This window comes from Manis pentadactyla, chromosome 3 (assembly GCF_030020395.1).
Source record: "Manis pentadactyla isolate mManPen7 chromosome 3, mManPen7.hap1, whole genome shotgun sequence".
NCBI lineage: Eukaryota > Metazoa > Chordata > Mammalia > Pholidota > Manidae > Manis > Manis pentadactyla.
This window is the reverse complement of record NC_080021.1, coordinates 199,244,107-199,256,479: the sequence shown is the minus strand read 5'-3', so window position 1 is coordinate 199,256,479 and position 12,373 is coordinate 199,244,107. Positions and strand designations below refer to the sequence as shown.

The 12,373-nt window shown below is 44.1% G+C and overlaps 1 protein-coding gene across 10 annotated transcripts in view; it reads right to left on the bottom strand.

Annotated features, from left to right (window-relative positions):
- The window catches only part of PALM2AKAP2 (PALM2 and AKAP2 fusion), a 424,280-nt gene continuing 411,907 nt past the window's right edge, over positions 1-12,373 (bottom strand). For 6 of the 10 annotated variants that reach the window (XM_036903339.2, XM_036903342.2, XM_036903340.2 and 3 more), the window contains 2 exons: positions 9,148-9,186; positions 1-3,955 (listed from right to left, as the gene is read on the bottom strand). In XM_036903339.2, the coding sequence (XP_036759234.2) occupies positions 3,857-3,955; positions 9,148-9,186 (138 nt within the window). In that variant the 3' untranslated portion in view covers positions 1-3,856. The remainder of the gene's footprint in view (positions 3,956-9,147; positions 9,187-12,373) is intronic. The other 4 variants (XM_036903338.2, XM_036903343.2, XM_036903345.2 and 1 more) reach the window with 2 other exon arrangements.

Here is a 12,373-nt window from a genome sequence, read left to right as displayed (position 1 = left end):
TTTTAATGAGAAAATAATTGTATACTTGCATTGAAGGCCGACAATCACTATAAAACTGAAGCAGGATAATAACATTTAAGTGGTTAACATACACAGGAAAGCCAGATACAGAATATAATTTTCAAACACAGTATTGCTGCTTTTCCCCGCCTCCTCCTCCTCCAAAAAAAAAAAAATCATCTGGGTAAAGAGCAACACAAAATCAAAATTGGCGGCTCACTCACTAAAGGCTTAAAATTCAGGAAATGGGTTCTGACACTAAAACTGAATATATTCACCATCTCTAAACATTTAGGCTAGTTTTTTTCAATACATAGTTTAATTACATCCATTCTTCAGTTGGAAAGATGTCTGTCTTCAGAGACAAGAGTCAACACTGTTTGAGTGTTCCTTGTTACACTTTATATATGTGCATGTGTGTGTTGTGTATCTATGTGGACACTGACCTATGTACTGCTTATATGTCATCGTCCAGGGTGGGCAGCATGCACGGGCGTAGAGGCGAGGAAATTTGCTTTGTGTCGTCCAAGTAACACACAGCCCAGCCTCCTGCCACCGACAGACCGTGTTTCCTTAATTTCTGGATGAGAAAAGCCGAGGCATGTCAGTAGCGAATCAGCTCCAGAGAAAAATGACTGTCTATAAACACGGCAGAGTGGAATACTTTCAGGAAAGCTTTTAACATCTACAGAATCTAAACATTTGCTATAGTTGAGATTAGGAAGCTTGCGAGCATGCTATTTGGGGGCGGGGATGAGCATGGGGAGGCCAATTCTCTGACAAGCCTCTTCCTCTCGATGGTTTAGGCAGGAATGACTTTCCTCCACCGGTCGGCTGCCTCTTCAGAGTTCAAGGGCTTCATCTGGAATTCCAGAGCCTAGCACAGTATTGTGTACGAAGCAGTGGCCCGGTGTTTCTTGAATGAGTAAGAAACTCCAGAGCGCAGAGGCAGAGAAAATCTGGCTCTTCCCAAGAACTGTAATTTACATTTTAATAGGACTGTAAGTGAGCAGAGCAAGGATACACAGCAGCCATCTGAAGGCGGCAGAACGGAATGAGCAACAGAGATGTAGGGGCCCCAGTTAGACAACTTTGTGGCTATGGGCGAGTCACGGAAACTCTGCATTTGTTGCCATATCTACACACGGAACTTGGACCAAAGGGCTCTCTGCCACAAAGTGCTTCCCGTTCAGTCAAAGCCCAGTTTGCCTCTCCAACAATTCCGGGAATTGTGTGTGGTCTCCTAAAATTTCCTTTCAGCTGCAAATTCTCTTCTCAAATGTAGATTGAAGAGGCCTACACGGGCTCCTTCAAAACGGAACAAAAAACTTCCCATACGCCTTGGGGGCTGTTTCCTTTGCTAAAGGTGGGGAGTTCATCTATGTCATGATCTATGTCATGTCGGTGGTGTCTACCAGAACCAGAACCTGTCCAGAAAACACAAAGCAGGTTTCACGTTCTGTGCACTGCACAGAACCACTCTGCTCTCCAGCCCTCCTGGCCGCCACTGTGCCCCTGGGCCGCCCGGAGCTGCTGCCCCAGCTATTTTTGAGTCACACGCCTTCCTTGGGAAGGCTAGAAATCCTCGGGTGAAGCATCCTCCCGGGGCCTGTCAGGACTTCTCAGCTAACACAGACCTCACTGTAGTGGGGGTCCATCTCCATGCCAGCCCCGCCCTCTGCCCCTGAAAATGAATTCCTTGCAGCAGGCATCTTGTTTCTTTTGTGCCCCCGTGACTAGCACATTTTGCTCAATATTCATTCAACATATTCAGGAGAATAAACCATAGGAAGCTGGGACCAACCACCCACCTGTAGAATTTGGCTTCAAATTGCAGGCTCCCTTGGCAGTTTTAAAGGATCCTTGTAAGTTAGCAAGCAGACAGTTCCATTTTTACTTTGTGCCCACCACTTGTCTGTGAATAAACTTCCCCTAAAGTCAACACTAATGTAATAGAAGCAGCAGAGGTAATGTGCCTAACATCCACACACAAATTCTGTGGAACCGCTTCTCGTCAGAATAATGTATTAGCTTATGACAGAACAATATCAACACAAAAATGAATTTTAGTGAGGTCTGACTTAATTATTGCTTTTTTTTTAACCCATATTTTTTAAAAAAAGGGGAAAATAAGAAGGCTGGTCCATTTTTTTCTCATGGCCAGGATCTAAAACGTTCTCATCCAGAAATTTAGGGCACCCAGTTATTGAATACCCTTATTGTATTGCTTTAAATGACAGAAAGAGTAAAGCTGGCATCCTCTGTAGTATACTAAGCATGAATACAAAACATGAGAATAAATATGACACTTTCCTAAACATCAAATTACAAAACTGCTCAAAACTTTGCAATTGTGATTCATGCAAATGCCATGTTAGGTCAATACAGTATTACAAATACCGCGTCCGCTTGGTGCCTCTATATCCCTTTTCATAAAAAAGAAATTCTCACTCACTCCTGACACTGGCAAACAGCTCTGGAGGAAATAACTGTACACTCCTGTCCTATGATCATTCTGGAATTTTAATCCCCACACGTGCTTTACAGAAAGGAGAGTGGGCAGGTGGGGAGGGAGGGAGAGGGGAGCGCAGGAACGGGCACGCGGGGGCGCACACACACACACACACACACACACACACCTTTAGCATTTGTGGCTGATGCCAAGCCTGCACTTAAACTTCTATTCTATATTTTTCTCTGTATCATTCTGAAAAACACTGTTTGCTCAGCAAAAATAATCTCTCTTACTTCCTTATTTTCCCTTCCTTCTCCCTCTACCGTTACGACCTTTCTTTAATGTTTCCTTTCTGACTGATCCAAAATACTCTAGCATTCTTACTAAGGTCCACTCTATAATATAAAATATAGTTATAAACACTTTATTTCTTGTCATCTACCTTTCTAAGGCAGAGTTTGCCCTTTTTTTTCAATTATTGCCCCTCTAAAAATTCCCCTACCATCTTGAACCAAGCCAAGCTGTTCAATGTGTACAGATTGTATACATGTATATATTCCCCCTTCCCATCATAAAAATAGTTGCTGCACACTAAATATAGTTTTCATATGAAGAAACAGAATTGTGAAAATGTGTTCTCATAAATGGCAGATCAGTCAATATGACAAGCAGATGAGATCTAAAGCTAAAATAACCCATTTGGTTTGGCTTTGTCCCCTTCTCCCCCTCCTAATATAGAATGGATTGTGTTTGTAAGATGAAGAAATGCTGTCTTAAAAATAAGGATTTTATGTACTGTGATAATTAATAACTCCCAATTAAAAACAACAAAATGTAAGAGAAATGGGGTCCTAATTGCCTCTTCTGGGCAAATATAGGGAGAAACATTATTCATTTTACGGCTGCTGGGTAAGTGTTGGTATCTCAACACATCTGATGCTGTGAACAATGGGTGGGAAGCCAGTGCAGGGGAATAGCAACGTCTGGTGCCTGCATATCACACCAGCCTGGGCTCTGCTGCTGCTCTCTAACTGGCCCCATCGCCATTATTTTTCCTTATTGCCCAGCGAGACTGATCTCAGTTGTCTCTACAGCAACCACGTTGATTTGCTTGCAACTTCTCTGTCCTCTCGGATCAACTGTGGAGTGGCCCAAGTCCAGGCGATTCTTGGGAGTCACAAAAATATCCTTTCTCTTTTGACTCCAGGGTGTTAGAGTTCGATGGGTAGACTTCTTTTTCACTGTCTTTTTCATCATTGTATATTGCAGCTTCTGGCCTACATAAGGATTGGTGTGTTTGCACTTTAATAAGTTCTCCATTAAAATGCTTTGATGTGTTGATTTCTTGGTTCCTTGGTAACCCCAAGCACCAAAGAAGCTTCCTGGGTGGAAGAAAGTTTATTATTCATTGTCCTCTTCCTCCTGGTTGGCATAGATCCCCGCCTCCCAGCGCAAAGCCAGAGCGCTCTTTCTTCTATTAACCCTTGTGGCCTCAAGGACCTGAAGAAAGAGGGGAAAAAAATTACACAGAATCCATGGGTGTTAACCTTGTGCACAGACCAACTTCTCCATTTCTTTCCTTTTTTTCCTCTTTCAACAGCATCTAACGAGAGGAAAGTAATAAAGCATCTGGTACGGCTGGGAGGTAGGAGAGAAGGGAAACAGAGAGAGATGGGAAGTTCTGGGTAGACATTCATTCCACAGCCAAATTTCATTTGCTATTTGACCCATAGCTTCCAATATAGAGAGATTTGATTTTCCTGAAATGTTCTGCAGGTTTATTTGAACTGGACTTGACTCTGCACCAATTTTTTTTATTTATAAAGCAGCTCTCCACACGCTATATATAGATCAGCCTTGTCTGATGGAAATGTTGTGTATCGGTGCCATCCAATATGATAGCCACCAGCCACATGTAGCTACTGAACACTTGGAATAGGGCTAGTGTGGCTGAGGAACTAAGGATTGAATTCTAATTTCGATAACCTCATGGAATTAGCGATTCCCCTATTAGACAGCATAGCGGTAGACTGTCTTAAGTGTCTTTGTATACAAGCAAACCAGAAAATAATTCCAAACAATTGGGTCAGTGTGGACCAGTGTGGATTCCATCAAGCTTTGTGGACCTACATTAAGACATGATCATATTTGTATCACGAAATCTACTTTGGTCTGGTGAAACTTCAAAGAGGAATGAAGTGAGAAGAAAAACAGCTTCTCCGGCCAGTAGAAAGCCATCTGAGCATCTGATCAACATTAGGGCTGCTGATGCTCATCAGTGAGGCTACCGGGCAGGCAGCCGTGGGGATAAGGCTTCCCCACCTCCAGCTCACTGGAGTACCCCCAAGATGAATGAAGTTTAGGCTGCCAACATATAAGAAATGGCTCGATTTCATGACACTGTACCACACAGCAAGCTCATGAATGCCACCCAGTTAAATTACCGTGGCATTAGGTTAGGCTGTGCGGTTTCTGATACTAAAGAAGTCTAGCCAAGCCTGGGCTGGTTGATTATTCAAGCTGCAAGAAAGGCTTTGCTCACTCTAAGAACAATCAAGTTGGCAAGGGGGCAGAGATGCTGGCGACTCCAGGGAGTCAAGGAGACGCAGGATACAGGCAGCGGGGTGGGAGCAGATGCAAACGAAGTCTGGCTAGATTAGGGGTCTGGGGTAGGGGGGGTCCATCTCAACCTGCTTCTCTGCACCTCTGACAAATGAATGGACTTCCCAGAGCTTCAGTGTGCTTTCTTCTAGGAAGCCTTCCCTAGTCCTCCCCAGCAGGGACAGCTGGACCTGACATGTAGGACACACTCAATCATGTCTCTTGAATGAATGAATGTTCATCATTAAGCACATCATCCATGTCATCAAGTGTCTTGTTTACAGGCATACCATGGTCACTTACTTAATATCTGGGAATAAGAAACTAGGAGGAGGAAAGCATACTTCCAAATCCAGAATAGTTCTAGAGAAGATTCTTCTGGTCAGTGCGTGGTGACGTGGCTCTGAGAAAGAGCACTGGGCTGGGACTGTTAGTCTGGGCCTTATTTCCAGCTCCAGCCCTGAATATGCTGCTGTTGTTCATGGCATCTTATGTCTCAGCTTTGTCATCTGTAAAATGGAGACAGCACTGCCCTCCTTCACAGGCTTTCTCAGGAGGCAGTGTGGACTCTGAGGGCCAGCCAGGTCTAGGTTTAATTCCTAGTGCCTCTGTGACCTGGGGAGAGTCACTTACCCCTCTGCCTCAGTTCCCTTCCATGCAAGATGAGAACAATAAAGGCTATGGTAGAGAGGTGGCCTGAAGAATAAACGAGGCACTGTCTGTAAAAGATTTGGCATGGTTCCTGGGGGCACAGTAAGTTCTCAAACAACAGTTTTTTCTATCATCACGTGAAGGAGCTTTATAAACTAGGAAGTGGTATTCAAACACAACACATTTTTGTAAGGGGCTCTACAGTGTGTAAAATGGACATCTGTTCATCTTGCAGATTGAAGATACAAACTGAAAGGTTTACATTAAAGTTAAAAATCAATCTTAGGTTCTGGAAAAGACAGTCTCCATCCTTTTCAGATATTCTTAGTCTTGGTATTTAAGCCTGTTTTAATTCTCAGTAACCTTGCGTAAATACAGTTTGCTCTGTTCTTCAGAACATAACTCATCTTGGAATCCATCTCTCCATCCATCTGACAGGTATTTACTGGGTTCCTACCAAGTGTCAGGCACAGTGCTGCACACTGAAGATAGAATAGTCTCTTCCCTTGTGGAGTTTAGTCACAAACGAACAGTATAATGGGCAGAAAAGTAATATTTATAATTATGGGAATATTTAGCACAGCTTGGGTTCGAGCATCTAACTTGTTGCATCTCAAATGATTCCTGTGAGCCAATAATGAAGCCTGTCTTCTTTATTCACTCCGCTAACTTGTAAGCCACATAACAGGATACTGCATTTCTGATGAAAGCTGGAAGCCTCTGAAATGGCATGGAAAAGAAAATAAAGGGATCGTTCTTACAACAGCTAGCAGCAGCCTTGCCATAAAGGCATCTTTGGGTACACAAGGCTGAAAATCTAGACTGGCTCAGGGGTGAAATCACCCTACAACTGACCTTTTGAAGATTTAAAAGCCATGCCCTCAGGGAAGGTATCTTGGGCATTTTTGTTCCATAATTAATTCAGAGGTGTGTGTGTGTGTGTGTGTGTGTGTATAAATCTCTAGCAAATCTAGGGCTCTAGTTACCACTACTGCCTATTAACTTTATTTCCTAAAGTCCATTCCTTTCCTTTCTGGGCAAAAAAAGCACTTGCCTCTGGGACTCTAATAATAGTAAAACTTACACGTACCACAAACCGCTATTTGCACCCTCACTACTGTTCTATGGGCTTTGTACCATTGTCACTCCCATTTCACATACGAAGAAACTGAAGCTGAGCAACTTGACCGGTGTTACTCAGTAGGGGGGGAAAGCTAAGATCTGAATCCAGAGCTCTGGGTGCAGAGTTAATGCTCTTTGCTCTTAGGCCACCAGGCAGACTGCTGCTCAGTGGCTACAAGGAGTTTGGAGGAAGAAGCACCAGAGAGCAATAAATGCTCTCCAGAGAAATGGAGAGAGAAAATAAGCATAAAAAATAATAGAAAGGCCTGGTTTAAGGCTTGATCATTTTCACAAATTAATGCAAATTTAGGTCTGATGGGTGGTGCAAAAAAATAAATTTTCTTTGAAAAACCCTCTAATATTAATTTTTCTCTCTAGTGCTTAAAGAATTCAAGTAAACTGCTTAAATCTGCTTAGCAACCAACACAGGCAATTTTATTTGAGGGAAGTGAAACCAAAGACAGATGTGTTCAATAATATCCATCCTATTTATATTAACATTTTATCTCCCTATTTCCTCTTTAACTGAAGATAGACTGGGCCCAGTTTTACCTACCTCAGATACATTTGACCAGATTTTCATTATTCTTAGCTATGTTGATTCAAAGGGAATATGGGCCTAGGGCCTAAATTTCAACTGCCATCCCCTAGATGAGAACCACAATTAGACACTGAGGGAGGTACATGTAATGATATTCTCAATATGCATTTTATACCTTATGAAAGAACATTACTGATTATCATCAGCTCCCACCTATAGTTAATTATAATTATTTTGCAAAATAGGGAGATTTTAAAAACATATTGTGCTATAGGTTAGCACAACCAATTTGAGGAGTAATTTGCAATAGGTAGTAAATGTGGAGATGGATAGGCCCTATACCCAGTACTTCTATTCCAAGATATATAGAGAGAAATTCTTCTGTAGGTCACCGAAAGAGATATGCATAATAACATTCACTGAAGCACTGTTGTAATAGAAAGAAAGAAAGAAAGAAAGAAACAGGCTACATTTCCATCAATAGAAGGATGAACAAACTGATATACAATGGGATACTCTACAGTGGTTATAATTTATGAACTATAGCCATAAATATCAATGTAGACACATCTAAACACAATGAAGACACAATAAAGTAAGGAACAGAGGATACCACAATCTGGTTATCACTTCTGGAGAGTTTTAAAACATGCAAAACCATAAGATGTTATTTATGTATATAAAACATGAAATACAAGTATAAAAACATGCTTGGAAATGATGAACACCAAACTTAAGAACAGTTACCTCTGAGGAGAGAGATGGGAACTGGGAGGAGTAATAAGAGGGCTTGAATGGTATTTGCAATATTAATTTCTTTTTAAAATATTGGGCAAGTATTAAGTAATACGAATGGACACAGCTGGATAGGAGGGCTTTATTATTTTATTACATCACCTTATTGGAACCTTTGGATGCCAACTCCATGACATCAGAGACTGTTCTGTTGACTGCTCTATTCTTAGAACCAAGAAAAGAACCTGGCATGTAATCAGGGCCTCAATAAATTAACTGAATGAATAAATGAATGAATGGACTCTCTCTACAAGTCTGCATATTGAAATAATCCTTTAAAGATAAGCATAATAAAATGCCATAGAAAGAAAAAATAAGAAAAACATTCTGCTTCCCCATAGCAAAAAGAAAAAAGAAAAATATGGAAAAATGAAAAAAATATTGTGCTCTATCCTAGTATAGGTATTGGTGAAATCTGCGTAAAGGGAAGTTGTAGGGGTAAGGAGGAGACTTTGTGGGAAATTCAAAGCTTAAGAAGGCTTCCAAAATGAAAATACAGGTTTGAAAAGTGGTGGTAGGGGGTTGTGGGGGGACTGGGATGGTTCACGTTTGCAATCACTTATCCTGAAGCTCTGGGATGGAGCTCCCTGGATTTGTGGTAAGGTGAGCAAAGGTCAGAATCAACAGCTCAGTCCTCTTGAGCTCACTGCTTTCTACCAGACCAGAATATATTTGCTATCAGTGCCTGAACAAACTTAAAAAATCCAAATGGCCCATCGGCTGTGCCTCCAAGTCCAAACATCTTCCAGACCCATGCATGGGGCAAGGTCTCCCCCAGGCCCACCACACAGCACAGCACGGCACTGCAGCGTGGACCCCAACATTTCCAGGCAGCCCCCCAATTCAGGAAGGGCAGGGGGGAAGCATGGAGACAAGCTGCTTTCCTGCCGCTCTCACTGAACCCATCCGGAGGCGGCAAACCACGAGTGCATGCACCTGGGTCAGGCATGCAGACGGCCAGGACGAACAAGGGGACAAGTACCTCGGAAGTCACCTTGCAAGACAGTAACTTAGAGGTGTACTGGCAGAGGGAGAAAGAGCAGGGTTAGTGCACGGCAAACACACTCACAGAACACCCCCACCCCCACCCCACCAGCCGCTGGGAACCGGCTCCATGCCGGGCGCGCACAGGAGACCATTACACACCCGCGCCACGGCTTGCTTCATCTGATATTGGTTTATTTAAAAGTCTGTATCTTTTGGAGCAAATAGATACCCTATTCTTCACTCATAAAAATATCAGATAAGCCACACTTCGTTAATTCAAGATGTGTTGCTTGCATTTTCTGTGCTTTGAATTAACAAGATTCTTCCCTCCCCCGTATGCAGCCAGCTGCCCACCAGCAAGGTCCTGGTGGCCATTTTGGATTTACTAGAATCTGTAGCCAAACAGCCTTTTCTCTTCCTGGAGGCTTCTCTGGGCCCCAAAGCAGTCTTGTACCTTGTTGTTCCACGCAAATAAGACACTAACCACAGATAGGAGTTGGTCTGAATGCAAGGTCTGCGGAGGCAGATTCTCCGAAGCTGAGCTCAGGATGGCACTGCCTAGGGAGACCACACAGCCTCCCTCATCACTATCTTGGGGCTTTGATAGGTTCCTGAGGGTGGGGTAAATCGTGTAGGAACTAAAATGACCCTTTAGTTACAGCAGGAACTCACGAAAAGCTCAGGGTGGTCAAACTACGAGAAATAACAGAGAAGAGCTTGGAAGTTCTTCACGGAGAACCCTGGGCAGCCACCTGCAGAACTGTGGTGATGACCTTGCATTTACACTGCTTAGGACATTGGAGGCATTTATTGGTTTTTGGCATGGGTAACCATACACTGCTTAGGTGAAGTGTGTCCGCGATCACTGACGGCTTCGTATGTGAAGCCCTGGAATTACAGTTCCGGGATGATCAGGCTGGTGGCTGGGAGCTGATGAATGTGGGGCTCTCCTCTCCTTGTACCTTCCCAGGTGTGAGAATCCAAGGGAAAGCTGGGCAGCACAAAGCACTGTTGGCTGTGGCTGGGCTTCCCCATAGAGCCTGGGGTGTGGGGGCCCTGGAGGCGGCCGGACTTCCTTCACTCACTCAGTGAGAGTATGACCACAGCTCCCGAAGCATGTCCTGCTCTAGCGGAAAACGCGTGCCAAGAATTCGTAGAAAAGCAGCAACTGCTAGCCCCCAGCTTGCACTTAACCCAGGAGAATCGGGGAAGGCCTTCTCTGACTCTAAGACAGGCAGGGATCGCTGAATGAACTCTCAGAACTACTCTGCAGGCAAGGGAGAGAGAACACAGGGAAAACATAGCTCCTAGGCTGGCTCCTGGAGGTGGGGATGGGGCGGAATGCCTAGGAGGCTGTAATTTGGCCTCAGGCCAGCATCCCTCAATTGAGAAAGGGAAAGCAAATCCACCACCATGTCCAAGAGCATCAGTGACTCAAGAACCCATCATCTTTTGAGGCTCTGGTCAGGCTGGGGATTGAATAATTAGCCAGAAAAACAGTGTTTCCTAAATATCCTTCCTTTTCAAGGCACCAAGAAACCCTTTAGGAAACTATGATTCATCAGTCCACTGTGTGCTACATGGATGACTAGAGGTGACACCAGGCCCAGATAAGAGGACAATTCCAGATAAGAGAACATTTCCAGATAAGAGGAACCCACAGTAATAGCAGGACTCTGCATCTGGGTGTGCCGTGTGCACATTGCACAAAAGCACCAGGCTGAGGGGGTCGGTGGGGTTGAAGCTCAGTCCCTGCACTCCATTCACCATGTGGCCAGGGCAGGGCTGCATTCTTACAGGTGAAAAAGGAGCTTTTTTCTAATTCTCTCAAAGGCCCTGCCAAGGTTGGTCAACAGCTAGAATACAGGGGTGGAGGTGGGGATAGCAAACTCCTTACCCCCAAATTAGCTGAGGGGTCCATTAATAAGTGAGGCCTGGCTGAAGCCTCCCACATGGAGACCCTCAGTGACCATGCCACATGGTTTCTAAGCTGCCCTCTCTCCTCCTGGAAACAAGGAATCCCACCCGGGTGGGTGATGACTGCGGGCACCTGCTCAAGGTCTGAGCTGGTGACAAGGATGGCCATTTGGGGACAACTTTTTAAGAAAAGGGGCTTTTTCTGGTTCTTTGTTATCCATTTTTTCACTAACTGCAAAAACAGCAGAACATCCACAGATGACTTAACAGCACCAATACGGTGGCTCCCGGGTAGATGCTCCAAGAAAAAGAGATTCATGATTTCATCTTCCATCTTCTGTAATTCTCTGAGCCTTCACCTTGTTTCCAGAAGGAGAGGGGAACAGCTCAGAAGCATGGAAAGGCCACCAGATGCAGTTTCTGCCACACCAACCCCCCTGGCAGGGAATTCCATAGGCCAGAGGCCTCCTGCACACGATTTTGTACTTAGTGGGAAATTTTAAGCTGAAAATAGCTGGGAACAGGACTCCAGAGATCTCTGCTGCTCTGGGGGTAGTGGGGGCACTGACCCTGTTTTGATGGGATGTTTTACTCAGGTAGGTTGGCAAAAAAAGTTACTCATGGAAACCAAAGGCATAGCTTCACGTGGCTCCTCTATCTTCCCTTTCTTCTGTCCTGCATGCTCACTAATACCATTGGGCCTCTTGTATCACTAGACAGACTTGCCAGTTACCCTGGTTTGTTTTTAAGTCTGCCTGATCTTTAAAAGCAAATAAGAATCTTTTCATTCAACTCATCAAGGGTTTGGTCTTGAGCACATGGGAGGGACTCCAAAGTGCTGCCCAGTGACCTACTGGAAGGAATGCTGGCAAGTGGAGGTGCCAGGGTGACACTGGACTCAGGTGAGCCATGTGAGGCTCCTAGAGGATGGATAATCTAAGGAGCTGATTTTGTCTGCAGAATAATGTATGTGAAGGGGCCAAGGAAAACGGAACTGGCAGCTTCTGGGCCAGGGATGCCACTTACACAATTCAAGCATCAAGCAATCCGTCTGCTTCCTAATATTATCCTCCCAGTATAACTGACAATTAAAGAAGGGTCCATGATCTCAGCTAGGAAAACAAGTGAAGACTTAGTCAACACATCATCTGTTGATTGACATCGGTATAACAGAAAAGAGTCCCTCAATCAAATGGGCTAAGAGATGGGCTAACAGCTGGCTCTGAAATGAAGTCTCCTGATGATCATATATTCACCTTAGAAGGAATCCAGGTATTTTTTTTTGCAGATTTGGCATTCATCAA